The sequence below is a fragment of the Oryctolagus cuniculus genome, chromosome X (genome assembly GCF_964237555.1).
Source record: "Oryctolagus cuniculus chromosome X, mOryCun1.1, whole genome shotgun sequence".
NCBI classification, from domain to species: Eukaryota; Metazoa; Chordata; class Mammalia; order Lagomorpha; family Leporidae; genus Oryctolagus; species Oryctolagus cuniculus.
In genome coordinates, this window is record NC_091453.1 from 69,242,469 (window position 1) to 69,268,629 (window position 26,161).

Sequence of the window (26,161 nt, forward strand, 5' to 3'; positions counted from 1 at the left end):
AGAAAATAGCTCATTAAATCACCGGCAAATCGTATTTGTACAGATGCATTTTCGCCAAATAAAAACTATAGATAACGACCTTTTGAAGAACTGGTGAAACATGATTTTAGATTTACCAGGAGACAATGGACGTATTTTAAAATATACTTTTTTAAAGAACCAAAGGCATTGGTTACACTGTTCTGCTGCGAATATAATTCATAGTATAAATGAACCTTCTGTTCAACGTTAACACACAAAAAAGGTGATCCTTTTTATTTTGGCGAGAGGAGGTTCCCGTGTGTTAGCCACTGGTGCAGCAAATTGGAGGGTAATGAAAGGAGAAAGAGGTGATGTTAGAAAAATCTAAATTCAGCTATCTTTTCTTCAAATAAGTTTCAAATGAAGGAAAAGTGGACAAAGTTAAAGAAAGTTGGAGGGGCATACTGTATTCTAAAGATATATAAGATGATTACAGATTTCCTTGCAATAAGACTATTTAAATTGCTCTGGTGTTCATTTTGGTATTTCTCATATTAGAACAGTGAGGCCATGTTAATTATTATGGAATCTGCCAGCTAAATTTTTTTCTTATGTCTTTCAAATCACAAAAAGTGGTATTAGGATTGTGATAAGGGTACATTTGGCCATTTATACTATTAATGGTAACTTTCTCACGTGGATAAAAGTTGTTTTTGAAAAACTGCACGAATTACCAGATTATTTAATTTTCAGTTGGACTTTTTGTTGGACTCGAAGTACCATCCCTTCTCAAAAAGCAAAAAACAATAGTGGCTACCCATATGAGTATATAGTTCAACAGTTAATGACTTATAAGATATTGAAGGTAGAGTTTTAATACTAAGGTATATTGACATGTTTTTGTTTATGTTTGTCCCTCTCACACCAATTGTGTGTCTGTAAGTGGACTATTTTTAAGCAAGTGGTAAAAGTTGTTTTTTAAAGAAATAGTTCCCTTTCCTACAACAGACTTCTGAATGCCTGGTAGCTTGCTCTTTTTTTTTTTTTTTTTTTTTAGAGATTTATTTATTTGAAAAGCAGAGTTACAGAGAGAGAGAGAGAGAGCTATTCTCTATTCACTGGCTCACCACCCCCCCAAATGGCCGCTAGGGCTGGAGCTGGGTGGGTCTGAAGCTAGGAGCTTCTTCCGGGTCTCCCACGTGGGTGCAGGGGCCCCTTGTCCTTGGGCTATCTTCTGCTGCTTTCCCAGGCACATTAGCTGAGAGCTGGATCAGAAGTGGAGGAGCCGGCAGAGGCACACCTGTGCCCGGGGGGGATGCTGGAGCCACACAATACCATCCCCAGAAGTTTTTTAAAGTAACTCGACAGGGTCTGGCTCTGTGGCATAGTGGGTAGGGTAGCCGCCTGCAGTGCCTGCACCCATATGGATATCTTGTATGGGCGCCAGTTGGAGTCCCGGCTGCTCCACTTCTGACCCAGCTTTGCTATGTCCTGGGAAAGCAGTAGAAGATGGCTCAAATCCTTGGGCCTCTGCCCCTGCGTGGGAGGCCCGGAAGAAGCTCCTAGCTCCCGGCTTCGGATCAGCGCAGCTCCAGCCATGTCAGCCATCTGGGGAGTGAACCAGCAGATGGAAGACCTCTTTCTCTCTGCCTCTGTAACTCTGCTTTTCAAATACAAAAATAAATATTTTTTTAAAAAATAAACTTGACAGTGATAATCTTGAAGTAATTAAAAATGCTAAGTCTCACTACACATGTAGTTTACTAGACTTTTGTTTTATTTATGTTTTCCTAGTACTTTTACATATTAAATTGCTTTTAATCTTTTGGTGGTTTTAATAGTTGAGGAGAGCCTCTAGTTGAGCTGACTACCCTTTTTCACTTTTATTTTTTAAGTTGTTAATTTATTTGAATATCCTTACATATACTCAGTTTAAACCTTTTATCATTTTATTGTTTTCTGTTTTTATAGGTACATTTCCTTACATATTCCTAATTTTACGTACACAGAGAATTTTCTTTTATTGACGATTATCTGTTGTTTAGATAAGTAGTATATCCTTATTTTTCATTTAATTTTTATAATGTGTTCTCAGGTCTTTATTTTTCCATACTCAGATCCAGATTTTTAAGAGATACTACTTTTGATATCATGGTCTTCTTTTAAGTCAGAGGTCTGTTCTCTACCTGTGGCTTTCTTTGTAAGGAAAGATGGGGCAAAGTTGAATGAAAATTTGAACAGAAGGAAAAGAAATGGAGTGCCTGAGAAATGAGTGTGCAGTTTTCAGCTGAGTGCTAAAGTTGTCGGTTGTATTGTTGATTAAAATCTTTTAACATCTGACCTCTCATTTTGAGTGGTTTCATTGTAGGAGAGATGAAATATTTTTTTCTTGGGATTGTTTTTAAAACTGGATTTATATGTAAAGTGAGTTCTTTGATTTAGCTACATGTTTGGGACTGAAATTTAGGGTAAAGTATTAATAACTAATAGAATTTTGACGTATCTGGTATATTAAATTATATGGTAATACTGCAAACTTAAGACCTACTGCATATGAAAAGGAAAAGTACAGATTCATAATGAAGAGATAAAAAGATTGTGAACCAAGATATCTACATAGTGAATTGGTGTTGCATAGCCATATATACTGCATATTTGAAACAAAAATCCTGCCTTTCCATTCGTCAGCAAATTTTCATTTGAATTGACTGTCTGTACTGCTTAACCTGATGTATCCAGAATATTAAGGTAACGATAAGTTGGATATTTTCAACACTTCATTACCACTGTTATTTTATATTCTAGAAGCTCCTCCTTTTTTCTTAACATGAACATGTGATTTAATATATTTTGGAACACAAGGAAGGTGCTTTTTTGTAAGATTTATTTATTTGAAAGGCAGAGAGAGAGAGAAATAGAGATACCGTCTATCCACTGGTTCACTTCCCAAATGGCCAAAAGCCAGGAGCCTGGAACTCCAGCTGAGTCTTCATGTGAGTTGCGTTTTCTGCTGCTTTCCCAGGTGCATTAGCAGGGAGCTGGACAGGAAGTGGAGTAGCAGGACTTAAACTGACACCCATATGGGATGCCAGTGTCCCAGGCTGCAGTTTAACCCACTGCACCATAGCATCAGTCCCAGGGAAGGTGCTTTTTTTGTTGTTAACACTGCTAGCAGGCGACTGTTGACATACCCAGGTCTGAACATGAAATGTTTGTCAGTCTATGTTGAACTTTAAGGATTTTAAATATATTCAAAATAAAATATTCCAAATTAATTTTAAGAAATGATAGAGAAAAATAGTTCGAAGTTGTGGTAATTGTTTCTGAAGTTTGATCTTGGCATTTCTCTTTATTTTCTGTTTCCTTGTTGATGGTTATTGAGAATGTAATAGAATTAGATGTGGTTTTATAATTCACCCTAAGGTAAATTCTTTAAATAATTATTGATGTTATTTTGTGAGGACCCTCTCGAATTGAGGCTGTTGTATTGCTTCCTCCTGGGAGCTTTATTGAGAAGGACAGACAGTGATTTAAGGGTGTTGTGTTGTGTGTGTGTTTAATTGAGCAGTTTTTGTTAACATCAGAAACTTACATATTGAATAGTGATTTAGAAACCTTTTTAAAGTCGTGTTTTAAGAATTTTGAGTCATTTTAAGATTAAGAGTGAACCAAAGGCATAATTATCTTTAGGAGTGGCATATATTTTTACCTTTATTCAGCATTTTTCATCCATATAATTGAAAACACCTGTTAATGCTTAACATTTGGAATGACGTAGATTGTGTTACCTTCATTTTATATACCCAAAACTTGAAGGAATTTAAAAAAATTAAGATTATATTTTCATTACTGTTTTTGCAAATAATATATGCATCTACGATCACATGTTAATATAAGAACTTGCATCTGCATATAACACATTCAAGTTAAACACTGTGTAACATTTTCTGTTTTGATCTTCACCAACTACTTTACTATATTTGAATTCTGGACTAACCTGTATTTTTTTTTAACCTTATTTAGCTGTTGTTCTCCAATTACTAGTAATACCTTAAATTGTTTGTTAGAATAGCAGAATTATCCTGGAGTGCTGGTGCTATAGTTATTGTATCTTTAAGTGTGAAAGCAGTTTAAGCATGTGTGATTTATTAACTGCCATGTGGACACACAGCCATAGCTAGGAAGAACAGAAAGCATCATGGGAAACCAAAATGCATATGCTGCTCAGCCCCAGTGCTGTGCAGTGTGCGTATAATGCTAATTGATAGGTATGGCAGACAGCAGTCAATATCTGGAAACCAGTATTCCTGACTACTGCTTTACCTGATCCACAGGTATACTCCTGCTCTCTGAAACAAACTGTCTTTAGCTGTCTGGGTTTAATCCCTGTCTGTTTTCACATTTGGGCTGTAGAAACATACTTTCAATGATTAAAAGCCTTTTGGAGATTTATCATTAATCCCAGGAAAAATAGTGCAAATAAAATGTTATGAACACGAAGAGAGATGCTGTTAGAGAAGTTAAAGATTTGGATTCTGTGTATTTGCCTTACAAAATTTTGTCCTGAAATCAACTTTGTCACATTTGAAGATTAGTTTGTGTGTTTTTGTTTACCTCTGATGTTGACTAACTGGTAAGGAACAAAATAGTAATCTAAAGGGGATTTAATGTTTGCGTCATATTTTATAGATGACCTTGTTTGACATTTGTCATGTGGGAATTTGTGGGCTGTAGAAAAGACCTTAAAATTTATTGTAAAAGACAACCTTTACTTGCTGAAGTGACCCCTGGGCAAGTTACTTAATCTCTTAGAGATTCCAATTTCCTCATTTAAAAAATGAAAATTCCCACCTGTTTTACAAGGTTATTGTGTATACCGAAAGTTAAGTGTGAAATAATGAATTTTGTGAATTTTAAAATGCTGTGCTAATAAATTGGTTACTACATTTTAAAATTAAGACAAAAAGGCTGAATGGCTAGCAGGGTAATCTGGAGAACTATGATCCCAGAATTGCTATTTTCTTAGCTAGGTAATTATTGGCTCCCTATTTTATTAATATTTTTATAAGGCAAGGGGCATATTGAACAATACTATAAAAAGGAGTTATTTGAAATATGAACTTCAGAATTGAGCCCCAGATGAAGTTTTGAAGTATGTCTATATTAACTCAGACAAAAAAATGAACATATGCCACAAGATACTGTTATTTGCATTTTTATAAATACCAGAAAAATGATTCAGTATGACATTGATAGAGTATTCACTCTTTTATAGGTGGGAGTTATACTGTTGAGTCTGTCTGATGTCATATTGCAGGAATTCTTTTTTTTTAAAGATTTATTTTATTTATTTGAAAGAGTTAACAGGCAGAAAGAGAGAGATCTTCCATCCCCTGGTTCACTCCCCAGATGGCCGCAGAGCTGCGCTGATCCAAAGGCAGGAGCCAGGAGCTTCCTCCGGGTCTCCCGCGCGGGTGCAGGGGCCCAAGGACTTGGGCCATCTTCTACTGCCTTCCCAGGCCACATCAGAGAGCTGCATCAGAGAGCTGCATCAGAAGAGGAGCAGCCGAGACTAGACCGAGACTAGAACTGGCGCCCATATGGAATGCCGGCGCTTCAGGCCAGGGCTTTAATCTGCTGTGCCACAGCACCGGCCCCTGCAGGAATTCTTAACTTTTCTGATTGATCTTATCCTGAATTTTATTTTCTATATGTTATTGAAAATTGTTTTCTTATATTTAAATAGGTTACCTTAAATTTTCTTATTCCCTTCAATATCTATCGTGATGGCCCTCAATTATTTAATTTTCTTAACTTTTGTTGGAAGCATTTTGTGACACATGTTTTTAAGGCTTAGCTGAGTTTTTTTTAGTGAATTTTTCCCTACTGAGCAACTTTTAGAATGTGGGTGGGTCCTCTGTCCTTGTATTGATTTAATCTGCCCTGAGGGTTATCGTACATTTAGTGCTTTCTTGAAGTTGTGTGACCTAGAGAATACTTGAGCTTTGGGAGGGTTTGCTGTGGCTGTCTCTTTCCTGAGAAATCTTAGAGCTAATATGAAGAAAAAGAAGTGCTATGAATAATGATTAACATTTTCAAAGGAAAGTGATAGGAAGTCCTGAGGCTTTGTAGCGCCCCTGGTAACCAGTGATATGACTAGACAAAGGCCTGCCTGGTCAGTTTCCTTTACCCCTCTCCTTTAAGGAAACTTTAAAACTCAGCACTTAAAAGTTACAGTGCCAAACTATTGTAGACACTTATATTTTACTGAAAAGCATCAAAAGGAAAGTACTGTTAATTTTTTTTGGTATTTTATTCCAGTCTTTTTTTGTACAAGCATTTGTGGTTTTTCCTTTCAAAATTGCATGAGACTATAGATAGTTTTAATTTTTTTCTTTTTAACATCTTTCAGGGAGAACACTTAAACATTGAGAAGATACTAATCACTGTGGGAAGTGTTTTTCTGGGTGGGGGTGCCTTTCTCTTTGTCCGGTATACTCTCAGTCCCTTTTGTCTTGTGAACTTTCATTTATCCTTCAAGTGTGAAACTGGACATGAACCTTTACCTGCAGGCAAAAGTAGGTACTGTACTTCTTTGCTTCCTTAGCTCACCGTACTAACCTCCAGGCAGTTGGCGGCTGTGATTTGTTTCTGTTTACTAGTTTGTGTCTTCCACTGGGATTGTGGGTTCCCCTAGGGGTAGCAATTTAATCTTCCTTCCATTGCATCCCCCTACTTTAAACGTCTGAATGAATGAATATATGTGTGAATGACTTTGGTTTTGCTTTAACCAAATTATTTGATAGTTACCGTTATTCCCAAATGGGGACGCTCAGGCTCAGAGAGGCTAAGTAACTTTGTCCAAGGTCGCGTAAATAGGAGCTAGCAATGCTGGAAAGATTCAAATCTAAATCTTTGTGCTGTATCACATTGCCAGAAAAGAGTAACAGCTAGTAAATTTTAGAGCTGGAATAATCCATGCTCTCAGACTTCAAAGTCCCATGCTTATCTCTGTGCTGCATTTATATTGATATAGTTAAAGCCTTGTATTTTTCAAAATCTATTTTGTTTTCTGTTCACAAAGATCAAAAGATTATGTGACAGACTTTTGTAAGAGCCTCTTCCATTCTCCTCCCCCCAAAATTAAAAATCCCAGACAAAATGTTTTCACTTCAGCATATGATCCTAGTTTGATTATGTATTTTAACTCTAGAACCTGGCTTTATTTAGAAAGCAATTACACACACACACACAAACACACACACACAAAATTCCTTCTTGTGTATATATTTTTTAAAGTTACTTGTCCAGCCATATTATTTCTAAAAGCCAGGGTAAAAACATTTTCATTGCTGTCTGAAAATCAGTTTTTAAAAAAATCTAGCTCTTGGTACAAGCCTGACCTCCTGAGATTATCCAGTTTTTGCATTGTATTCAGTGTCTGGCTGGATTCCTTTTAACTAATTATGATGAGTAGGATCATCTCAGTTAGTTCTTTAGTCTTCTCAGTTGTCATAATAATCGGAAGTGTGGTAATTAAGTTGTGATTTGCTCTTTAGGTCAATCTTCCTATCAAGCAGGTTTGTAATCTAAGGTTCATTTAATTTCTTTCAAATTATTTAGATTTATTTATGGTTTTCATTGCTTTATAGCTGTTGTGTTAATTATAATTTTTCAATGGCTTTTATTGTATATTATATTTGTACATACTTTTTTAAAGATTATTCATTTATTTGAAAGTCAGAGTTACACAGAGAGAAGGAGAGGCAGAGAAAGAAGTCTTTCATCTGCTGGTTCACTCCCTGACTGGCTGCAATGGCCAGAGCTGTGCCAATCTGTAGCCAGGAGCCAGGAGCCAGGAGCTTCCTCTGGGTCTCCCACGTGGGTGCAGGGGCCCAAGGACTTGGGCCATCTTCTACTGCTTTCCCAGGCCATAGCAGAGAGCTGGATTAGAAGTAGAGCAGCAGGGACTTGAACCAGCGCCATATGGGATGCTGGCACTATAGGCAGTAGATTTACTTGCTACGCCACAACGCCAGTCCCAGTTTTTATACATAGTTTTAATGTAAAATATTTTTAAAACTTAAACATAACAACTCAGCATAGATGAGGGTTCTTGTGCCTTGAAAGATCACCTTTAAAAAATTCCAGCATTTTTCTTTCAAAAGCAGGAACAGTAAAACTGTTAGTGATTTATTATTGTTAAGATTTGTTGTTGTCATTGTTTATTTTTAAAATTTTTTTTATTGATTTGAAAAGCAGAATGACAGAGGCAGAAAGAGATCTTTCCACTGGTTCATGCTTCTGATGGCCTCAACGGCTGTAGCCGGGCCAAGCCAAAGCTAGGAGCCTGGAACTCCGTCTGGGTCTCCATATGGGTGGCAGGGGCCCAAGTATTTGGGCCATCTTCTGCTTTGCCAGGCACATTACAAGGGAGCTGGATCAGAAGTAGAGCAACCAGTATATGAACTGGTGCTCATATGGGATGCCCCCATTGCAGGTGGCAGCTTAACCTACTGTACCACAATGCCAGCCTCCCAAAATTCCAGGTTTAATCAAAAGCAAATGGACTCAAGTAAACACTAATACCACGTATAAAACCTAAAGATTCTTTTAGAAGAAATTTTATTGTAAGAATTACATCACTGATAGACCATAATCTGGAAGCCTGTTAATGTTTAAAGGATAAGTTAACATGTTTAAGCTCAAAAGATTTTAATTGCTGTTATTTTGGTCCGATATATGTTTCTCTAGTCATAGTCAAATTTTTATTCATTTTAGAGGAAATTGATAAAATGGACTGCTTATAAATTCAGTAATTTTCTACTATATAGGGTGAAAATCAAACTTGTGAAATTTATTTACCAGTTTATCATGCAGATCTTCAAGGGAAAAATTTAAAATAAATTAAACCTTGTTTTAGTTGCTGAGTGTACATACTTATTCATAACTGTTAGTCATGTGTTTTTGAATTTTTAAGGAGAAATTGATTATTAAAAAGCTTCACTTATTTATTTGAAAGGCAGTGACAGAGGTGGAAGGGGGATAGGGAATGAGGAGGTAGGGGGAGAAAGAAAGATAAAGGAAGAGACAGAGACAGATATCTTCCATTCTTTGTTTCATAATACTGAAGCTTGGAGTCCACAACTCCATCTGGTGTCCCAGGGGCACAAACACTTGGGCTGTTTGATGCTTTCCTAGGTACACTAACAGGGAGCTAGACCAGAAGTAGAATGTTCTGAACTGGAACTGGCATTCCAATAGGGAATGCTACTGTCTCAAGTGAGACTCAGTCTGCTGTACCACACTGGCCCGCCCCTGAGGAATTAATTTTAAAATGTTATATAATTAGCTGAAAATCTAACTTCATTGTTTTATAAAAATGAAGTAGGCAGGGGACTTAAGATGTGAGTTTAAAACTTTTAAAGAGCCAGAGCCAGAGTGAGAGGGAGAGAGAGAAAGCTTCTCTCTACTTATTTATTCCCAAATGCTTGCAACAGCCAAGGCTGGACATCACCTGCTGCATCCCAGGGTACTCACTGGCAGAAAGCTGGAATTGGAAGCAGAGCCAGGCATTTTCCCCACTGTGCCAAATGCCTGCCCTGAGTGTGTTTTAACTATAATTCTGACACGTTTTCTCTAAAAAGTTAATTCTAAAAGTTCTAATTAGAGAACTCCCATTTTCTGGAATACATATTGCCATATATATTGCGTTTCAATAGTATTTAGTGAAGACTATATAACAAATGAATAATTCTTAAGTTGGTCAGGGAGTGAAAAGAAGATTGCAAGTAAAAATATCACCTACAACTCTACATATGTAAAGTGCCTGATAACAGCATTTATTTGATGAAAAGTAATTCCTAATATCAGAAGACCTCCTTGTCTAAGACAGTATTGGGACAAAAAGGTATAGCTTTTGTACTTAATATGAAATATTTTTTTCATTGAGATACTATATTTTTAAGGGTACTAATTATATCTCTATGTAGGTATTTTTAGGAAATACCTTAATATATAAAGTATTAATTATAAACTAAGATTTCAGGATATCAGTTTTTATAGATAGTAAGAAATGTTTTATTTATTTAATTATTTGAGAGGCTGGCGGGTGGTTCCCATCTGCTGGTTCAGTCCCCAAATACTTGCAATATCCAGGACTGGGATGATCTGAGGCCTAGGGCTGGGAACTCAATCTAGATCTCCCAGTGAGTGACAGGAACTCAATTACTTGGCCCATCACTGCTTCCTTCCACTGTATTCATTAGCAGGAGACAGGAGTCAGGAGCTGAAGCCAACTCTGAAACCCAAGTTCTCTGATGTGGATGTGAGCATCTCAACTGGTATCTTAACCACTAGGCTAAGTGCCTGCCCTTGTTTTGTAGGTTGATCATCATCTGCTTTGACTTGAATATTACCTGTGTATTTTACTGAACTGTATTTATAGATATAGTTTGCTTGGAAAATAAAACTTAAGATGGAGGAAATGGTTGAGTTTGCTTGATCCCTTGTTCCAATCCAGAAGCTAAACTTTCTAGACCCGAATCTAGAATAATCTACTGCTATTCTTCTTTGCTATTCATGACCATTTCCTAGGTTCCAGTTATTTTGGGGAGATTAAAAATTTCTTTGCAGAAATTTTTTTTGCAGGCGCTTTCAAAAGATAATTGGCAGGAAATAAAATAATCACACTAGAATCTCTTATACTCCCAGAATTCTGAATATATATTGGATTATAATTCTTTGACCTGGGTTTCCTAAGGAAAGCAAATGTACCTGATAGGAGAACCTGAGAATCTAGGAATTCTTATGATACCCTGAGTTGTAGTTAGACTTTACTTTGACTTTTATTCATTAATTCATTGATTTATTGAACAAATATTTACCTAGTCCTGCTTTATGGCAGGTACTTTTTTACACACAACTTTTCTTCTCTCATGGTGAACACCAGGGATGGGTTATTAAAGTGTTCTTTTGTGTGGTATTATTTTTCTTGACTTTAATGGCAATACTGTTGATTTTTCACTCAGATACTATATTTATTTTAAGGATATTAATTATATTTTAGATATATTTGGGAAATACCCTAACATGGAAAGTATGAATTATTAGCTAGGATATCAGGGTATCAGTTTCTATAGATGATAAGAACTGTTTTATTTGTTTGAGAGAGAGGGAGAGAGAGATATAGAGAGAGGTCCCATCTGCTGGTTCAGTCTCCGAATTAATACTTGCAATGACCAGGACTGGGATAAGCTGGAAGCCATGAACTGCTACAAAAATATACATTTTAAAAATTTTATTTAAGGTATACAAACCATGCATTTCATATATATAAATTTAGGAAGATAGTGATACTTCCCATCCTACTCTCCCCCTCTCGCACTCCCACCCTTCTTCCTCCCTCTCCCTCTCTTATTCCCAGTGTTAATTTTTACAAAGATCTATTTTCAGTTTACTTTGTACTCATAAGATTAACCCTACACTAAGAGTTCAACAAATAGTATGGAGGGAAAAAAAACACTCTTCTTTAACAGTCAAGACATTATTTCTAGCACTTATAAAAATTGACATTATAACTAGAAGTAGATTTAAGAACCTACATCAAGGAGAGATTATAGATGTTTTTAATATAAATATTTTAGTATCCTAATTTTCTCTATTTACTGTTTTAATAATTAGGTGTTTATGGAATATATCAGGGATTTGAACATTAGCTTGGATTTTTAAAGTTTTATTCTTTTTAAAGATTATTTTGGAGATGGTGTTGTGGTGTAACAGGTTAAACACCACTTACAATGCCAGCATCCCATATGGGCACTGGTTCGAGTCCCGGCTGCTCCACTTCTGATCTGGCTCCCTGCTAACATACCTGGGGAAGCAGCAGACAAGTGCATGGGCCCAAGTGGGAAACTCATGAAGCTCCTGGATCCTGGCTTCGGCCTGGCCCAGCCCTGACGGTTGCAGCTATTTGGGGAGTAAACCTGCGGATGGAGGATCTTTCTCTCTGTCACTCTGTGTTTCAAATAAAACTTTTTATCTGCTGGTTGACTCCCCAAATGGCCGCAGCATCCAGGTCTGGTTCATGCCAAAGCTAGGAGCCAGGAACTCCTTCCAGGTCTCCCACATTGGTGTCAGGAGCTTACGTAGTTGTACCAATATCCTCTGCTTTGCAAGCACATTTTCAGGGAGTTGGACTGGAAGCAGAGTAGTTGGGATTCATACTGGCACCCTGATGTGTGATGCAGATATTGCAAGCTGTGACTTAACCTGCACCAAGGTGCATGCCAGCTTGGATTTTTAAAAAATGGTATACAGGTTTCGTTGTTTTATTGTCCCATTCATATCTGTATATGTTGGCTCATATCCAGCAATTTACTTGCATTTAAAAAATATTTTTTATTATTTGAAAGGTAGAGTCGGGTAAGGGGGAGAGCAAATGAGCAAGAGCCTCTGACAGAGATCTTTTATCTGCTGGTTTACTGCCCAGATGCCCACACCATCTGAGACTGGGCCAGGCTAAAGTCAATCTCCTGTATTGGTGACAGGCACCCAAGCACTCAAGTCACTATTCATTGCCTCCCAGGGTGTGCACCAGCAGGAAACTGGAATCAGAAGTAGAGCCAGAAATTGAACTCAAGTACTCCTATATAGGATGTGGGTGTCCCAGAGTGGCGTTCTAATTGCTGTGCCAAATGCCCACCCCATTTGTCTTCTGTTTAAAAGATTTATTTATTTATTTGAAAGGCAGAGTTAGAGAGGCAGAGGCAGAGGTGCAGAGAGAGAGAGAGAGAGAGAGAGAGGGAGGTCTTCCATCTAGTGGTTCACTCCTCAGATAGCTGCAATGGCCGGAGATGCGCTGATCCGAAGCCAGGAGCTTCTTTCAAGTCTCTGTAGCGGGTGCAGGGGCCCGAGGACTTGGGCCATCCCCCACTGCTTTCCCAGCCATAGCAAAGAGCTATGCCGGCACTTTAGGTGGTGGCTTTACCTGCTATAGCACAGTACTAGCCCCATCCATTTGTCTTTTTAAAAACAAGTTTGTGTTACAGTGAATTTTTGATACATATTTCTGTTATGTATAGCATGATATTTCTAAAGTCATAAATTTGACATATTCTTGTAAATAAGCTACCTTTTATAAAAAAACCATTATACTTTATTATATAAATATGTACTATTAGCTCTGTGCTGATTTGGGTGAGAGTCTGGTGCAAGCAGTACCTTTCGTTGGTGTTGTCATTTGTATAGAACCTAGATCTTCTGTTATTCTTGATCAGTTCAACATCACTACTGAATACAGCAAGTAATAGTTTACACATCACCTTTGTGCTGTTTCGATCTTTGGCATATTTAGTTTTGCTGCTTTGTAACACTCATTTCATGCTAAGCAGATGATTTAATCAAAACACGTAAAAGTAAGTGCCATGGTGTTTCGGTGTTTTTATATCATGTTTATTTTCTATGATTTTTTCTTAAGTTTGGTTCAAGTATTAAATATTTAAAATTTTATTTTTTGGTTCCATATTATAAAGATTCTAGTTTGTTTCATGATAGAGCAGTTTGTTAATGAAATTGGTTGATCGTTTTAAACAATAGTTCTTTCTTTGTTGTCTTTACGCTTTTTAGGTGGCAGCCAATGCACACATTCCTCCAGACTACCTCCTTAAAATTTGCGAGCGGATTGGTCCCTTACTAGATAAGGAGATCCCTCAGAGTGTCCCTGGGGTACAGACCTTACTAGGTGTCGGTCGGCAGTCTCTGTTACGGGATGCCAAAGGTAAGATTTTCAGATTTTAGAACTATGTTATCAGAGGAAAGAGGAAAACATGTTAAATTTTTGGCTGAGTATATGTTCCTGTGCTTTTTTTAAAAAGCTATTTATTTGCTTATTTATTCATTGATTTATTTAAGAGAGAGAGAGAGGAAGGAAGAAAGGGAGGGAGAGGGAGAGAAAGTATGCATGTATAAGGATTCCCATCTGCTGGTTCATTCTTCCAATGCCTGCAATGCCTGGGGCTGGAGCCACAAGTTAGAAACACAATCTAAGTCTCCCATGTGGGTGACTGGAATACCATTACTTGAGCCATCACCTGCTGCCTCCTGGGGTCTGCATTGGCAGGAAGCTGGAGTTGAGAATTGAACCCAGGAACTCCGATGTGGGATTCAGGTGTCTTAACTGCTGAACTAAATACCTGCTTCTCCATGCTTTTCTAAATACTCATTTTTCTTATCTTGCCAGTGTTGTTTTTATTTTCTTAGCATGTAAGCAAAATTTAGGGGTATCAGTAGGAGCTCTTCTGTGTAAAACAGTGACTATCACAAAGGTAAAGAATATAAAACCCCTGGGGCCAGCGCTGTGGCGTAGCAGGTAAAGCCACTGCCTGCGGTGCCAGCATCCCATATGGGTGCTGGTATAAGTCCCCTCTGCTCCACTTCCAATCCAGCTTTCTGCTATGGCCTGTGAAAGCAGTAGAAGATGGCCTAAGTGCTTGGGCCCTTGCATCCACATGGGAGACCTGGAAGAAGCTCCCTGCTTCAGGTTGGCCCAGCTCTGGTTGTTGTGGCCATGTGGGGCGTGAACCAGCAGACGGGAGACTTCTCTTTCTCTGTCTCTCTGCCTCTGCCTCTCTGTAACTCTGCCTTTCAAATAAATAAATAAATCTTTTAAAAAAATATAAAACCCCTTTGTAATCATGAAATAGAGATTTCAAAGATTGTTGCTCTGGTAAATATAGTATAAATGCTTTAAACACTTTCATTATGTTTTAATGTTCTTATTCCTTATTAATCATGATAATATGAACCAAGTCATATTGTATACTTCATAACACATAAATAAAATTAGATTTATACATTTTATATTAGAAAATATTTAAATAGAAATATTGGCCCATCAGTGATTATTCAATAACATTTTCTCTACTGTGTTATATTTTAGTTTTTTACAGATTTTCCCCAAAGTTTTACATGGAACCCCAATATGTAAAACATTTAAAGTGCTATTTTATGAACATGAAAAAAAACTATCTCTTGGAGTAATAAATACTTAAGGTCTAGCAACCATTTTGTTTCTTATGTTTTGTGTTATTAACATACTAGTTTTAAACATCTCATTTTATAATGTAAGCAAATTCTTCAATTGAGTTAACTTAGAAACTTTCAGGAGAGTAGTAGAATACTTTTGTTTTAAAGCAAAATAATTAAGACTAATATTTGCTTAAATTTTTTTAAAGGTAAACATAAAAGTCAGACAAAGCATCAACTATTTATAGTCTTTTATCATCTGATATATGTTGTTGTTACTTGCTATGGGCACAACTGGCAAATGTTCTATAACATGGGCATGTCCCAAGTATAAATGTATCTGAATTTTCCATTTCATATTTGTCCTATTGTCATATCTTGGCTTATACAGTTTTATATGAATAGACATGACTAAGCCTAAAGATTAAGAATGTAAACTTAAAAATTGACTAGTATATGACATGTTTTATAAGATTCAGACACCAAGCACCCTGCTGATATGTTAAGTGTTGGTGTTTACCAGTCATAATTTAGTTTATAGCATGTTTAAATATATGTCTATTATTTTTACTGTGGTTTTAATAATTAAAAATATATACCAAAAATGAAAGTGAAATCAGAATTTACCTCTAAGGCAAATTTATAAAAACATTGTTCTATTCTTTGACTAACTTTCATTCTTTTTATAGACTGTAAGAGTACACTATGGAATGGGTCTGCTTTTGCAGCTCTACATAGAGGCAGACCTCCAGAACTACCTGTAAATTATGTGAAACCTCCAAATGTGGGTGAGTGAGAAACATATTCTTGATTCATTCCTTCCTGAATGTAATTAGAAAGCCAAGAACAGGTATCAGAATTAAATTTGAAGTGTAAACGAGTGCTTACATTCTTGAGAAGTTTCATTGTTGGTCCAAATTTTTCATGTATTTTATTTAATTAAGCAGATATAATCATGATTTTGTAAAAAGGTGACTGCTTTTTAGTTATTTTGTTCCTTTTTTTCTTAGTAAAAGCATTTCTTTTTTTATGTAGTACAGGTGTTTTTAGCCATATGGTTGTGTATTTACATGTCTATGTGCTGAATTTCCCAAAGATTTTATAGGGAAATTTATAAAGATAGCTTTCAGAAGGAAACAAAAGTACATTCTGCTTTTATCTGTTTGTCAGACTTGTAGTGATATTATATATTTTTATGTGTGTTTATTAAGACAAAAAGTCACCCTTCCTGTTTCTAGTTTACTGACACTCACATGTTGCTTTCATATTATTCTTGAGACATCTCGGGCCACACCATTTTCAAGAGAAATTAGTAGTGTGTCCCAAGGAGATCCTGTGAACAAAACTATTTGTATTAAAGTTAGTTCTCACAAAGTATTTGCAAGATGAGGGTCCTGGCTGAATAACTGCTACTCTGCTTCCCTATGTTCTCACTCTCCTGAAGAACATTTGTAATTTTATATAGTGTCTAGTACTTACAGAATATGCCATAAATATGAAATGGATGAATTTTAAATTGAAAAATAAGAATGTTTTTAATATTGTTTTAGACACTATGTTTATAAAACTTATTTACCCCCAGATGTTAAATAAATACATTGACACTACAAAGAATTTTTTTGAATTTTTATTTATTTTCATTTTAGTTGAAAGGCAGAGAAACAGACAGTTGCAGAGATTTTCATTCTACTTGTTCACTTCCCAAATGCCTGCAACAGCTAGGGCATGGCCAGAACAAGGCCAGGACCCAGAAACACCATCCAGGTCTCCCATGTGAGTAGCAGGGACCCAACTGTTTGAGTCTCATCTGCTACCTTTCAAGGTGTGCATTGGCAGGAGGCTGAATCACAAGCAGAGTAGCTGGGACTAGAATCAGGCACACCAATATTGGATGTGGATATCCCACATGATGTCTTAACCACCACACCAAAAACCTGTCCCTGGAAATTTTATTGAGACAAAGGCATTGATTCAAAATTTGTAAGGCTTGAGGCTAGCATTGTGGTGCAGCTAGTTAAGCCACTGCCTGCAACACTAGTGTCTGTATTAGCACCTGAGCAAGGGTTTCTGGCCCACCTGTTGCATTTCTGATCCAGCTGCCTGCTAGTGCACCTGGCAAAGCAGTGGACGATGGCTCAAGTGCTTGGGCCCCTGCCACCCATGTGAGACTGGCTGAAGCTCCTGGCTCCTGGTTCCTGGCTTTGGCCTGGTCCAGCCCTGGCTGTTGCAGCTATTTGGGGAGTAACAAGTGGATGGAAGATTCTCTTTCATTATTGGTCTCTCCCTCCTTTTCTATCTCTTTGTAACTCTGCTTTTCAAATAAATAAATAAATCTTTTAAAAAAATTCATAAGGCTTATTAAGGGGAAATTGGATATACTAGGATATATTGCCAACGGTACTCTTCTGTAGCCTGGATATTGCTTGGATGAGTAGGCTACTGAGTTGGATCTAATTGAACATGCTATTGTTAACTTCTTTTTTTTTTTTTTACTTTTAAGGGTATTTTGTTAACTCACCCAAATTATCCAATGTTCATTTTACCTAAAAGCTTTTTCATAATTTATTGAATTGAGCTATCTTGTTACTTTTACATTTATTTATATGCACAGATACAATATTTTCAGCCATGCTATCAACATTATTTTGTAGTGCTTTATACTTCCTTCAGTCTTCACATGTGAAATGCTAAAGAGAAGTCTTTAGAGTATTATTTTCAGATTTTCTTTATTCTTTCTTCCTTTACCCCCCTTTTCTCCTTCTTTTAGTTTTTTTTAAAGATTTATTTATTTATTTGAAAGGCAGTTACAGAGAGAAACAGAGAGAGAGAGAGAGAGAGATCTTCTTTCCTCTGGTTTACTCCCCAAATGGCCACATGGCTAGAGCTGGGCCAATCTGAAGCCAGGATCCAGGAACTTCTTTCTGTCTCCCATGTTGGGGGCCAGGGCCCAAGCACTTGGGCCATCCTCTGCTGCTTTCCCAGGTGCATTAGCAGGGAGGTGGATGGGCAGTGGAAGAGCAGGGACTTGAACTGGCATCCATATGGGATGCCAGCACAGGCAGTGGCTTTACCCACCATGCCACAGCACCCCTTCTATTAATGAAGCATATACTCTCAGACTTCTGCTGGTTTTATAGAGTATACTCTTTACAATGCTTTGAATCTTATTTTCAGTGGTTTTTAAGAAATGTAATATCACTTTTATTGATGCTCTCAAATTTTAAAATATGTATATATATTTATTTTATTTCAAAGGTGGCAAGATGGGGAGGGAGAAAGAGACAGACAGTTTTCATCCACTTCACTCTGAAGCTGGGAGGACTGGAGCTCAATCCAGGTGTCTTATATAGGTGGCAGGGACCAAAATACTTGAGCCATCACCTGCTGCTTCTCAGGGTGTGATTAGTGAAAAGCTTGAACCAGAAATAAAGTAGCTGGAGCTTGTAGTAGGCATGCTCATGGGATGAGGGAGTCCCCAGCTACAACTTAACTTCTGTGCCAAATATCTGTTTCTGAAATTCTTTTTAAATCTGCCATATTATTTGGAGAGGAACTCTTAGAATAGAAATAATTCAGTCGTGATTTATTTTCATGTAGTGCCTACTAGCCGTGGTACTTTGTTTTTGATAATTAGAATTCATAGACAGATAAAATCTCAGAGGATTTAAGTAAGAAAGTAAGCAAGATGAATATGAAAATCTTTTAAGTTTTAATTTGAGGCAATTTTCTTTTGGGGCACAGCTCTCCACAGCTACTTTAAATCAATCAGTTCCACAGTTTGTCAATTAAACCAATGTAATCATGAAGGTCAATCTTAAAAGTGTTGTCAAAGAACCTTAGAACTAGAAAGATCTTTACTAACAGTATTTCCATGGGAAAAAGGCTCCCATGGTCAAGTAAATGTGGGAAACAATGAGTTTTTTTTAGTGAATGGGAAAATATTGGGGCTAGTGTTGGGGAGCAGCTGGTTGCTCTGCTTCTAATCCAATGTCCTAGTAATGCACTTGCGAAGGCAGTCAATGATGGCCCAAGTACTTGGATCCCTGTCACCCATGTGGGAGATCCAAATGGTTTCCTGGCTCCTGGCTTCAGCTTGGCCCAGCCCTGGCTCTTGTGGTTAGTTGGTTGAGTGAACCCGTGATAGAAGATTTCTCTTTCTCTCTGTCTTTGCCTTTCAAAAAAATAAACTGAGGAGAATTGAATGGAAATAGTACTTCTTAAAGCCTTTCATGTTCTAAAATGCATTGAGAATCACCTTATGGGGAATATTTTCCAAGTAATTTGAGTTTGGAAGCCCTCATTTCTTGGCAACATAGAGATAAAACCTCTCTGTCTATAGCAAAAGAACCTAAAGCCCAGAGAAGTTGCGTGATTGGCCTAAGTTACATTGCTTTGTATTCCAAAAAGCCTATGTTCTTAGCATCATACTTCTTTGGTATAACAGATGTACACTTGCAGAGCATCATTCTTTATTTTTTTAAGATTTATTTTATTTATTTGAAAGGCACACTTAGAGAAAGGGAGAGAGAGACAGAGAGTGATCGTCCATCTGTTGGTTCAGTCCCCTAGTGCCTACAACAGCTAAGGTTGTGCTAGACCAAAGCCAGGAACTTTTTCTGACTCTCCCACTTGTGTACAGGGGCCCAAGGACTTGGACCATCTTCCACTGCTTTCCCAGACACATAAGCAGGGAGCTTGATCCGAAGTGGAGCTGCTGGGTCTTGAACCAGCACCAATATGGGATGCCTGTGATGGCTTTACCCGTTATGCCACAAAGCTGGCCCTGTGTTTCCACATTCTTATCAGGTTTGGGTTCTGTCAATTAATATTTTTTCATGTGCATATTTACAAACCTGTATATGTTTAGTGAAGTATCTGTTTTTTGCCCATTTTTAAATTTTTTAAAAAATATATATTTTATAAAACAGAGTGAGAGAGGGAGAGGATGGGGGAGTGAGGGAGGGAGGAAGAGGGAGGGAGGAGTATCTGCCCTCTATTAGTTCACTCCTCATATGTCTGTAACAGCTGGGGCTGGACCAGGCCAAACCAGAAGTCTGGAACTATATCTGAGTCTCCCACGTGGGTGGAAGGGGATCAAGTACTTGAGTCATCATCTACTACTTCCCAGGCATATTAGCAGGGGGCTGCATTCAAAGCAGAGTAGCCAGGATTTGAACCTGCACTCCAATATGGGATGTGAGCATCCCTGAAGCTGTTTAATCTGCTGTGCCATGGCACTGGCACTTTTTGCTTAGTTTTTTTTTTTTTTTTAATTTGTTTACTTATTTGAAACTTAGAGTCACAGACACAAATAGAGATCTTCATTTGGCTGGATCACTCCCCAGAAGGCCACAACGTCCAGGGCATACATATATTATATATAATATATACACACTTATATAGTAGATTATATAACATATATTATTAATATATTAATTATATTAATATATACTTAACATTTGGGAACTTTTTAGTAGTTATAATTTGAATATAAACTTTACACAAACTCAAATACGTGTTGTGCTAAGATAGTTTGTTAGTACAGAAGAAATTTTAAAAGTTTGTTTTATATCTGTTTGAGGAATTCAGTTATGAGCTATTGTGGTAAAACTTTCAGAGATTTTCCTAGTGTATTCTTTTTTCTTTATTAAAATATGTATTTATTTGAAAGGCAGAGTTAGAGAGAGGAGAGACAGAGACAGAGACAGAGAGAGAGAGAGAGAGAGATCTTCCATTTGCTGGTTTACTCCCCAAGTGGCCGCAACAGCCAGGGCTGTGCCAAGCTGAAGCCAGAAGCTTCTCCTAGGTCTCCCATGTGGGTAGCAGGGGCCCAGGTACTTGGGCCATCCTCCATGGCTTTTCCCAGGCCATTAGCAGGGAGCTGGATATGAAGTAGAGCATCTGAGACATGAACTGGCACTCGTATGGATGCTGGCATTGTGAGGCAGCGGTTTTACTTGCTATGCCATAATGCCAGCCCCCTAATTAATATATTCTAAATCATTTTCATAAAATTATTCGTGTAAATAACAATAGGATGGATTTTTTACTTAGTCTGAGGCTGATATACTAAACTGAGTCAAGGGCATGATTCAATAGGACTGTTTTTAAACTTTTTTTTCCTTTTATCTTTCATACAATTGGCATATAGCAATGTCCTATAATTTATGTCGAAGGCCTATAATTTACACTGTATACAGCTTGGGAGGCTTGTATTAATTCTAAAGCCAAATTAATATTTACGTGTTGCTATAAGCTTCCATTTAGCATTGATTGACTCTTGACTTACTGGCCATTGTATGGCTATAAGTTATACTTAATTCCAGAATTAACTTTGAGGTGGGATATCTGTCTCTTGTTAATATATAAATGTAAAAATGAAAGAAAGTAGTCTAATTTAAACTTTTTATCTGGGTGAGATGACTGGGGTTTTGCTAGGAGTATTTGGCATCCTCCCTCTCTAATTTTAGGTAGTTCTTCCTATCTTGCCCATGAACTACACTTTTGTCAGGCATTGCATTTTGTTGCTTTTCTACCTCTATTTAACATCTTTGGGTACTCATGTAATTGAGCATGAAGCAGGTTCCTTCTAAAGTCATTACTTTTATGTGTTATGTATTTGGAGAGGAGCAAGGGATGCTTGTCACACCTGCAAGTAATTACAACTGGAATGTAAACTCAGAATCTTTTGTATGTGCTGCATTGTGAGTGATCACTATATATTAAATGGATGGAAGTGCTGTAATTGCTGCTACATGGAAATTGAAGCATCCCTGTTAAATGTATTTATGTGATTTCACGTACATTTCTGGAGTTAATATTGTAGTAATATTAGGAGTAACAATTTTAAGTAGCTTTAAAAGAAAACGTTTTCATATAGAGGTTTATCTACATCATATAAAATCTAATGAAAAAATTTCTTTTTAATGCTACTGTGAACATTTCCCCTTTTCTCATTATTCCTTATCACTCGTTTAGCCTTTACTTTCCATGTACACCAAAGTATTCTGAAAGGATGGCTTGATATTCATTCTATACATTTAACTCAGTACCTTACAAGTATAGATGGTTAGCAAAGCAAAGCTGTAAAGCAGTGCCAGGTTTGTTTAGTTGGAGGAAAAAATAGTCTGCACTTCTAACAACCACATCAGGTTAAATGATTTAGAAGAGGATATGCAATAAGATTTGGGATGTTTTTCATTTCAAATTTTAGTATACATATTAAATGAGCTTTGTGAAAATCTGAATGGACTTGGAAGTAATGTTTATTCACCATACTTCACTTAATATTTTCCAAGCAATAGGGCATTCAATGAACTTGAGTTATTGGTAGCCTGGATAGTATTTACTAGAATTAAGCACTGTGGATAAATGTTAGGGGATGGGATTGTCATCAGCCTTAAAGACTGTAAAGCTTTTAGTATGAATAGTTAAGGTTTTAGAGAGATGATTTTATCCATAACAACATTAAATCCATGAAAAAAATTCTATAGTTTTGTACTTTGACTAGAGTTCAGATTTTACTGAAATTCAGTTTTCTTCCATTTTTGGCTTCTTTCAAGAATTATTTATAGTAATTTATTTAGTTGTTAGAACTTCTTAGAGATTCTTAACTAGTTTCTCGCAGAAAACCCTACTAGGCATGGGAATTTTAGAATTGACACTGAATTTCATGAGTCACTTTTGAGTGTTTTTTTTGGTCTATTTTTATCTTCTCTACATAAGCTTGTTATATTTTTTGAAGATTTATTGATTTGTTTGTAAGTCAGAGAGAGAGTGAGGCAGAGAGCGTGTGTTTCCATCTGCTGGTTCATTCCTCATATGGCTGCAATGGCCAGAGCTGGGAAACCATGAGTCGCTTTTGAGGTGTGTTTTTTTTTTTTTTTTTAATTTATTTATTTATTTGAGAGTCAGAGTTACACAGAGAGAGAAGGAAAGGCCTGAGCTGTGCTGATCAAAGCCAGGACCCAGGAGCCAGGAGCTTCCTCCAGGTCTCCCATATGGGTGCAGGGACCCAAGGACTTGGGCCATCTTCTACTGCCTTCCCAGGCCATAGCAGAGAGCTGGATTGGAAGTGGAGCAGCACCCATATGGTATGCCTGCACTGCAGGCAGTGGCTTTATCCACTACACCATAGCGCCAGTCCTGTTAAGTGGTTTTTAGTCTATTATTGTCCTCTTTACATAAGCTTTTTATATTTTTTTTGAAGATTTATTGATTTGTTTGTAAATCAGAGAGAGAGAGAGAATGAGAGAGGCAGAGAGAGGCAGAGAGAGCATGTTTCTATCTGCTGGTTCATTCCCCATATGGCTGCAATGGCTAGGGCTGGGAAGCCAGGAGTCAGAAGCATCATCTAGGTCTCTTACATAGGTGCGTGGTCCTAAGCACTTTGGCCATCTTCCAATGCTTCTCTGAGGCACATTAACGGGGAGCTGGATCAATAGTGGAACAGCAGGGACACAAACCTGTACCCATATGGGATGCCTGCACTGCATATTATGTCATGTTATGCCACAATGCTGGCCCCAGTTTCCTATGTTTTAACCAGTCAGAAGTTTGCATATATACATTGTATTTTCTGATTGAACTTACAACAAATAAAATTTTTGGTGTTGCCCAAGTGATGTGTTTATGAAAATACTGATCCAAGATTATTTTAGCCTTGCTAAAGTGTCACTTGTTTTCTGGAAAAAAAAAAAAAAACACTTTGTATATGAAGATGATGATTTTGATAGTGATGGTGTGGTGCAAGAAGCCCAATTTGTGAACAATTGTCTTTTTTTGTTTTTTTCTTTATTTTGTTTCTTTTTCTCTCTCTTTTTTTAGTCTTTTTTTTTTAAATTATTTATTTGAGAGGCAGAGTTACAGAGGAAGAGGTAGAAAGAGAAAGAGGGGTCTTCATCTGCTGATTCACTCCCCAAATGGCCGCAACGGCCAGAGTTGAGCCAATCTGAAGCCAGGAGCCAGGAGCTTCTTCGGGTCTCCCATGTGAGTGCAGGGGCCCAAGGGCTTGGCCCATCTTCTGCTGCCTTCCCGGGCCATAGCAGAGAGGTGGATTGGAAGTGGAACAGCAGGCCAAACAATAGTGCTTTCTGCCTTGTGTGTATAAAGACTTTAGACTGTTATTTGGTCAGCAGTTATTGGCTGAGCCTGGTGCTATTTTGGATTCACTCTTAGCTTTTGCTGAAAACACGATGCTCACTGCTTCATACTTCAGTACACCCTTACATTTCTGACTTGTATTTGAGGTAGATGTGTAGCTACTATTTATTAGACATAAAAAAACTTTGCTTTATTGCTTTGAAGTTGGTTTAAAAGATTTAAAAATATTTCTTGGGCACAGCGCTGTGGCTTAGCTGATTAAGCCACCACTTGCAGTGCCAGCATCCCATCTGGGCGCTGGTTCAAGTCCCAGCTGCTCCATTTCCCATCCAGCTCCCTGCTAATAAACCTAGGAAAGCAGTAGGAGATGGCTCAGATGTTTGGGCCCCAGCACCCACGTGGGAGACCTGGAAGAAGCTCCTTGCTCCTGGCTTTGGTCTGGCCCAGCCCTGGCTGATGCAGCCATTTGGGGAGTGAACCAGTAGATGGAAGACTTCTCTCTCTCTGCCTCTGCCTCTCCCTCTTTGTAACTCTACCTTTCAAATAAATATTTAAAGAAAATTTCTTACTAGATATTAGGTCATTATTTTGGTAATATCATTTGTCCTTTAGTCCCTTCATAGACTGGCCTGCCCAGCAGGTTTGAGATTATTCTTTAAAATAGATGGATTTGTTATTTTCCAAAGCCTTATTAGTAGACACAAGGTACTTTATAACTTGCTTACATTTTAAAATATAGTAGAGTTGCCGGCGCTGCGGCTCGCTAGGCTAATCCTCCGCCTTGCGGCGCCGGCACACTGGGTTCTAGTCCCGGTCGGGGCGCTGGATTCTGTCCCGGTTGCCCCTCTTCCAGGCCAGCTCTCTGCTGTGGCCAGGGAGTGCAGTGGAGGATGGCCCAAGTCCTTGGGCCCTGCACCCCATGGGAGACCAGGATAAGTACCTGGCTCCTGCCATCAGATCAGTGTGGTGCGCCGGCCGCGGCGGCCATTGGAGGGTGAACCAACGGCAGAGGAAGACCTTTCTCTCTGTCTCTCTCATTGTCCACTCTGCCTGTCAAAAAAACTAAATAAATAAAAAAAAAGTAGAGTCTTATTTTTTACTATGTAGTAAATGCAGTGTGACAACTTTGTTTATAAAGTTAGCTTTGTTTATGGCTAAAACAATTAATTCAGTTTGTTTCTCAGGACCATTTAAAAAAATTGGAAAATTCAGCTTTTATATAATTTGTTTTAAAGTTTAAAATTAAAGCTTTTAAAATTAGACAAGAATTTTATGAACACTATGTATAATCTATTATGTTATAAGTGACTGATAAAATTGCTCAGCAGTTATGTGAGTCATTTGTGTTAAAATATCAAATAATATCACCAATTTGTACACTTCTGGTTTTGTCTGGAACTTGTGCCGAGTTAATGATGAAGTCTTTCTTAACATATAGTAGTTCCTGGCTTTGGTTAAGTCCTGTATCTTGGCACTACTGATCAGACTATTTCCTGTGGTATAAGCTGTATTCAGTGAGTTACTCGTCTTTCTTGGCAGTAAAAGTCTTGCTATTAGTGATTTTCTGGTTTAGCTTCAGAAGATTTTTTTGAGTGGGGGTAGAAAGGGGCTTTTGTTAGTATTGAACTGCTGAATATGTCAGCTAATTCAAAATAATATGTATATGTAGAGAAATTCCTTGTTAAAGCATAACCAAAGACCACAAAAAATTAGTCTGTAGCCTGACAAAGCCAGATGTATTGATTCACAATGAGGGAGTAAACGCCCCAGGAATCATGGAAGGCCTCTGAATAAGAGGATAAGAGAAGTGTATCCTTTGTAAGATTTGGCTTATACTAAACAAATTTAAGAACAGTATAAAGGAAGCCAAGCTCCTTTCTGGGTTGGTGACACTTTTGAAATTGGATTGGGAAAAGCAAGGCTTAACGAGGGATTAGCTGCTATCATGAAGCAAGAAGAGAACTTCGTTTACTAGCCAGTGGTCTCTCCATATAACTACTGTAATTGTCATTTTTACTGGTGAAATATCAAAGTCATTCTCTTTAGAATAGTGAGAGACTCTTTAGTTTTGCTT

General features: G+C 37.6%; 1 protein-coding gene across 3 annotated transcripts in view; it reads left to right on the forward strand.

Moving 5' to 3' along the window:
- BRWD3 (bromodomain and WD repeat domain containing 3) overlaps positions 1–26,161 on the forward strand; it is a 132,691-nt gene that overhangs the window by 1,770 nt on the left and 104,760 nt on the right. For all 3 annotated transcript variants that reach the window (XM_051827378.2, XM_051827379.2, XM_070066568.1), the window contains 2 exons: positions 13,588–13,738; positions 15,675–15,773. In XM_051827378.2, coding sequence (XP_051683338.1) covers positions 13,588–13,738; positions 15,675–15,773 — 250 coding nt within the window. The remainder of the gene's footprint in view (positions 1–13,587; positions 13,739–15,674; positions 15,774–26,161) is intronic.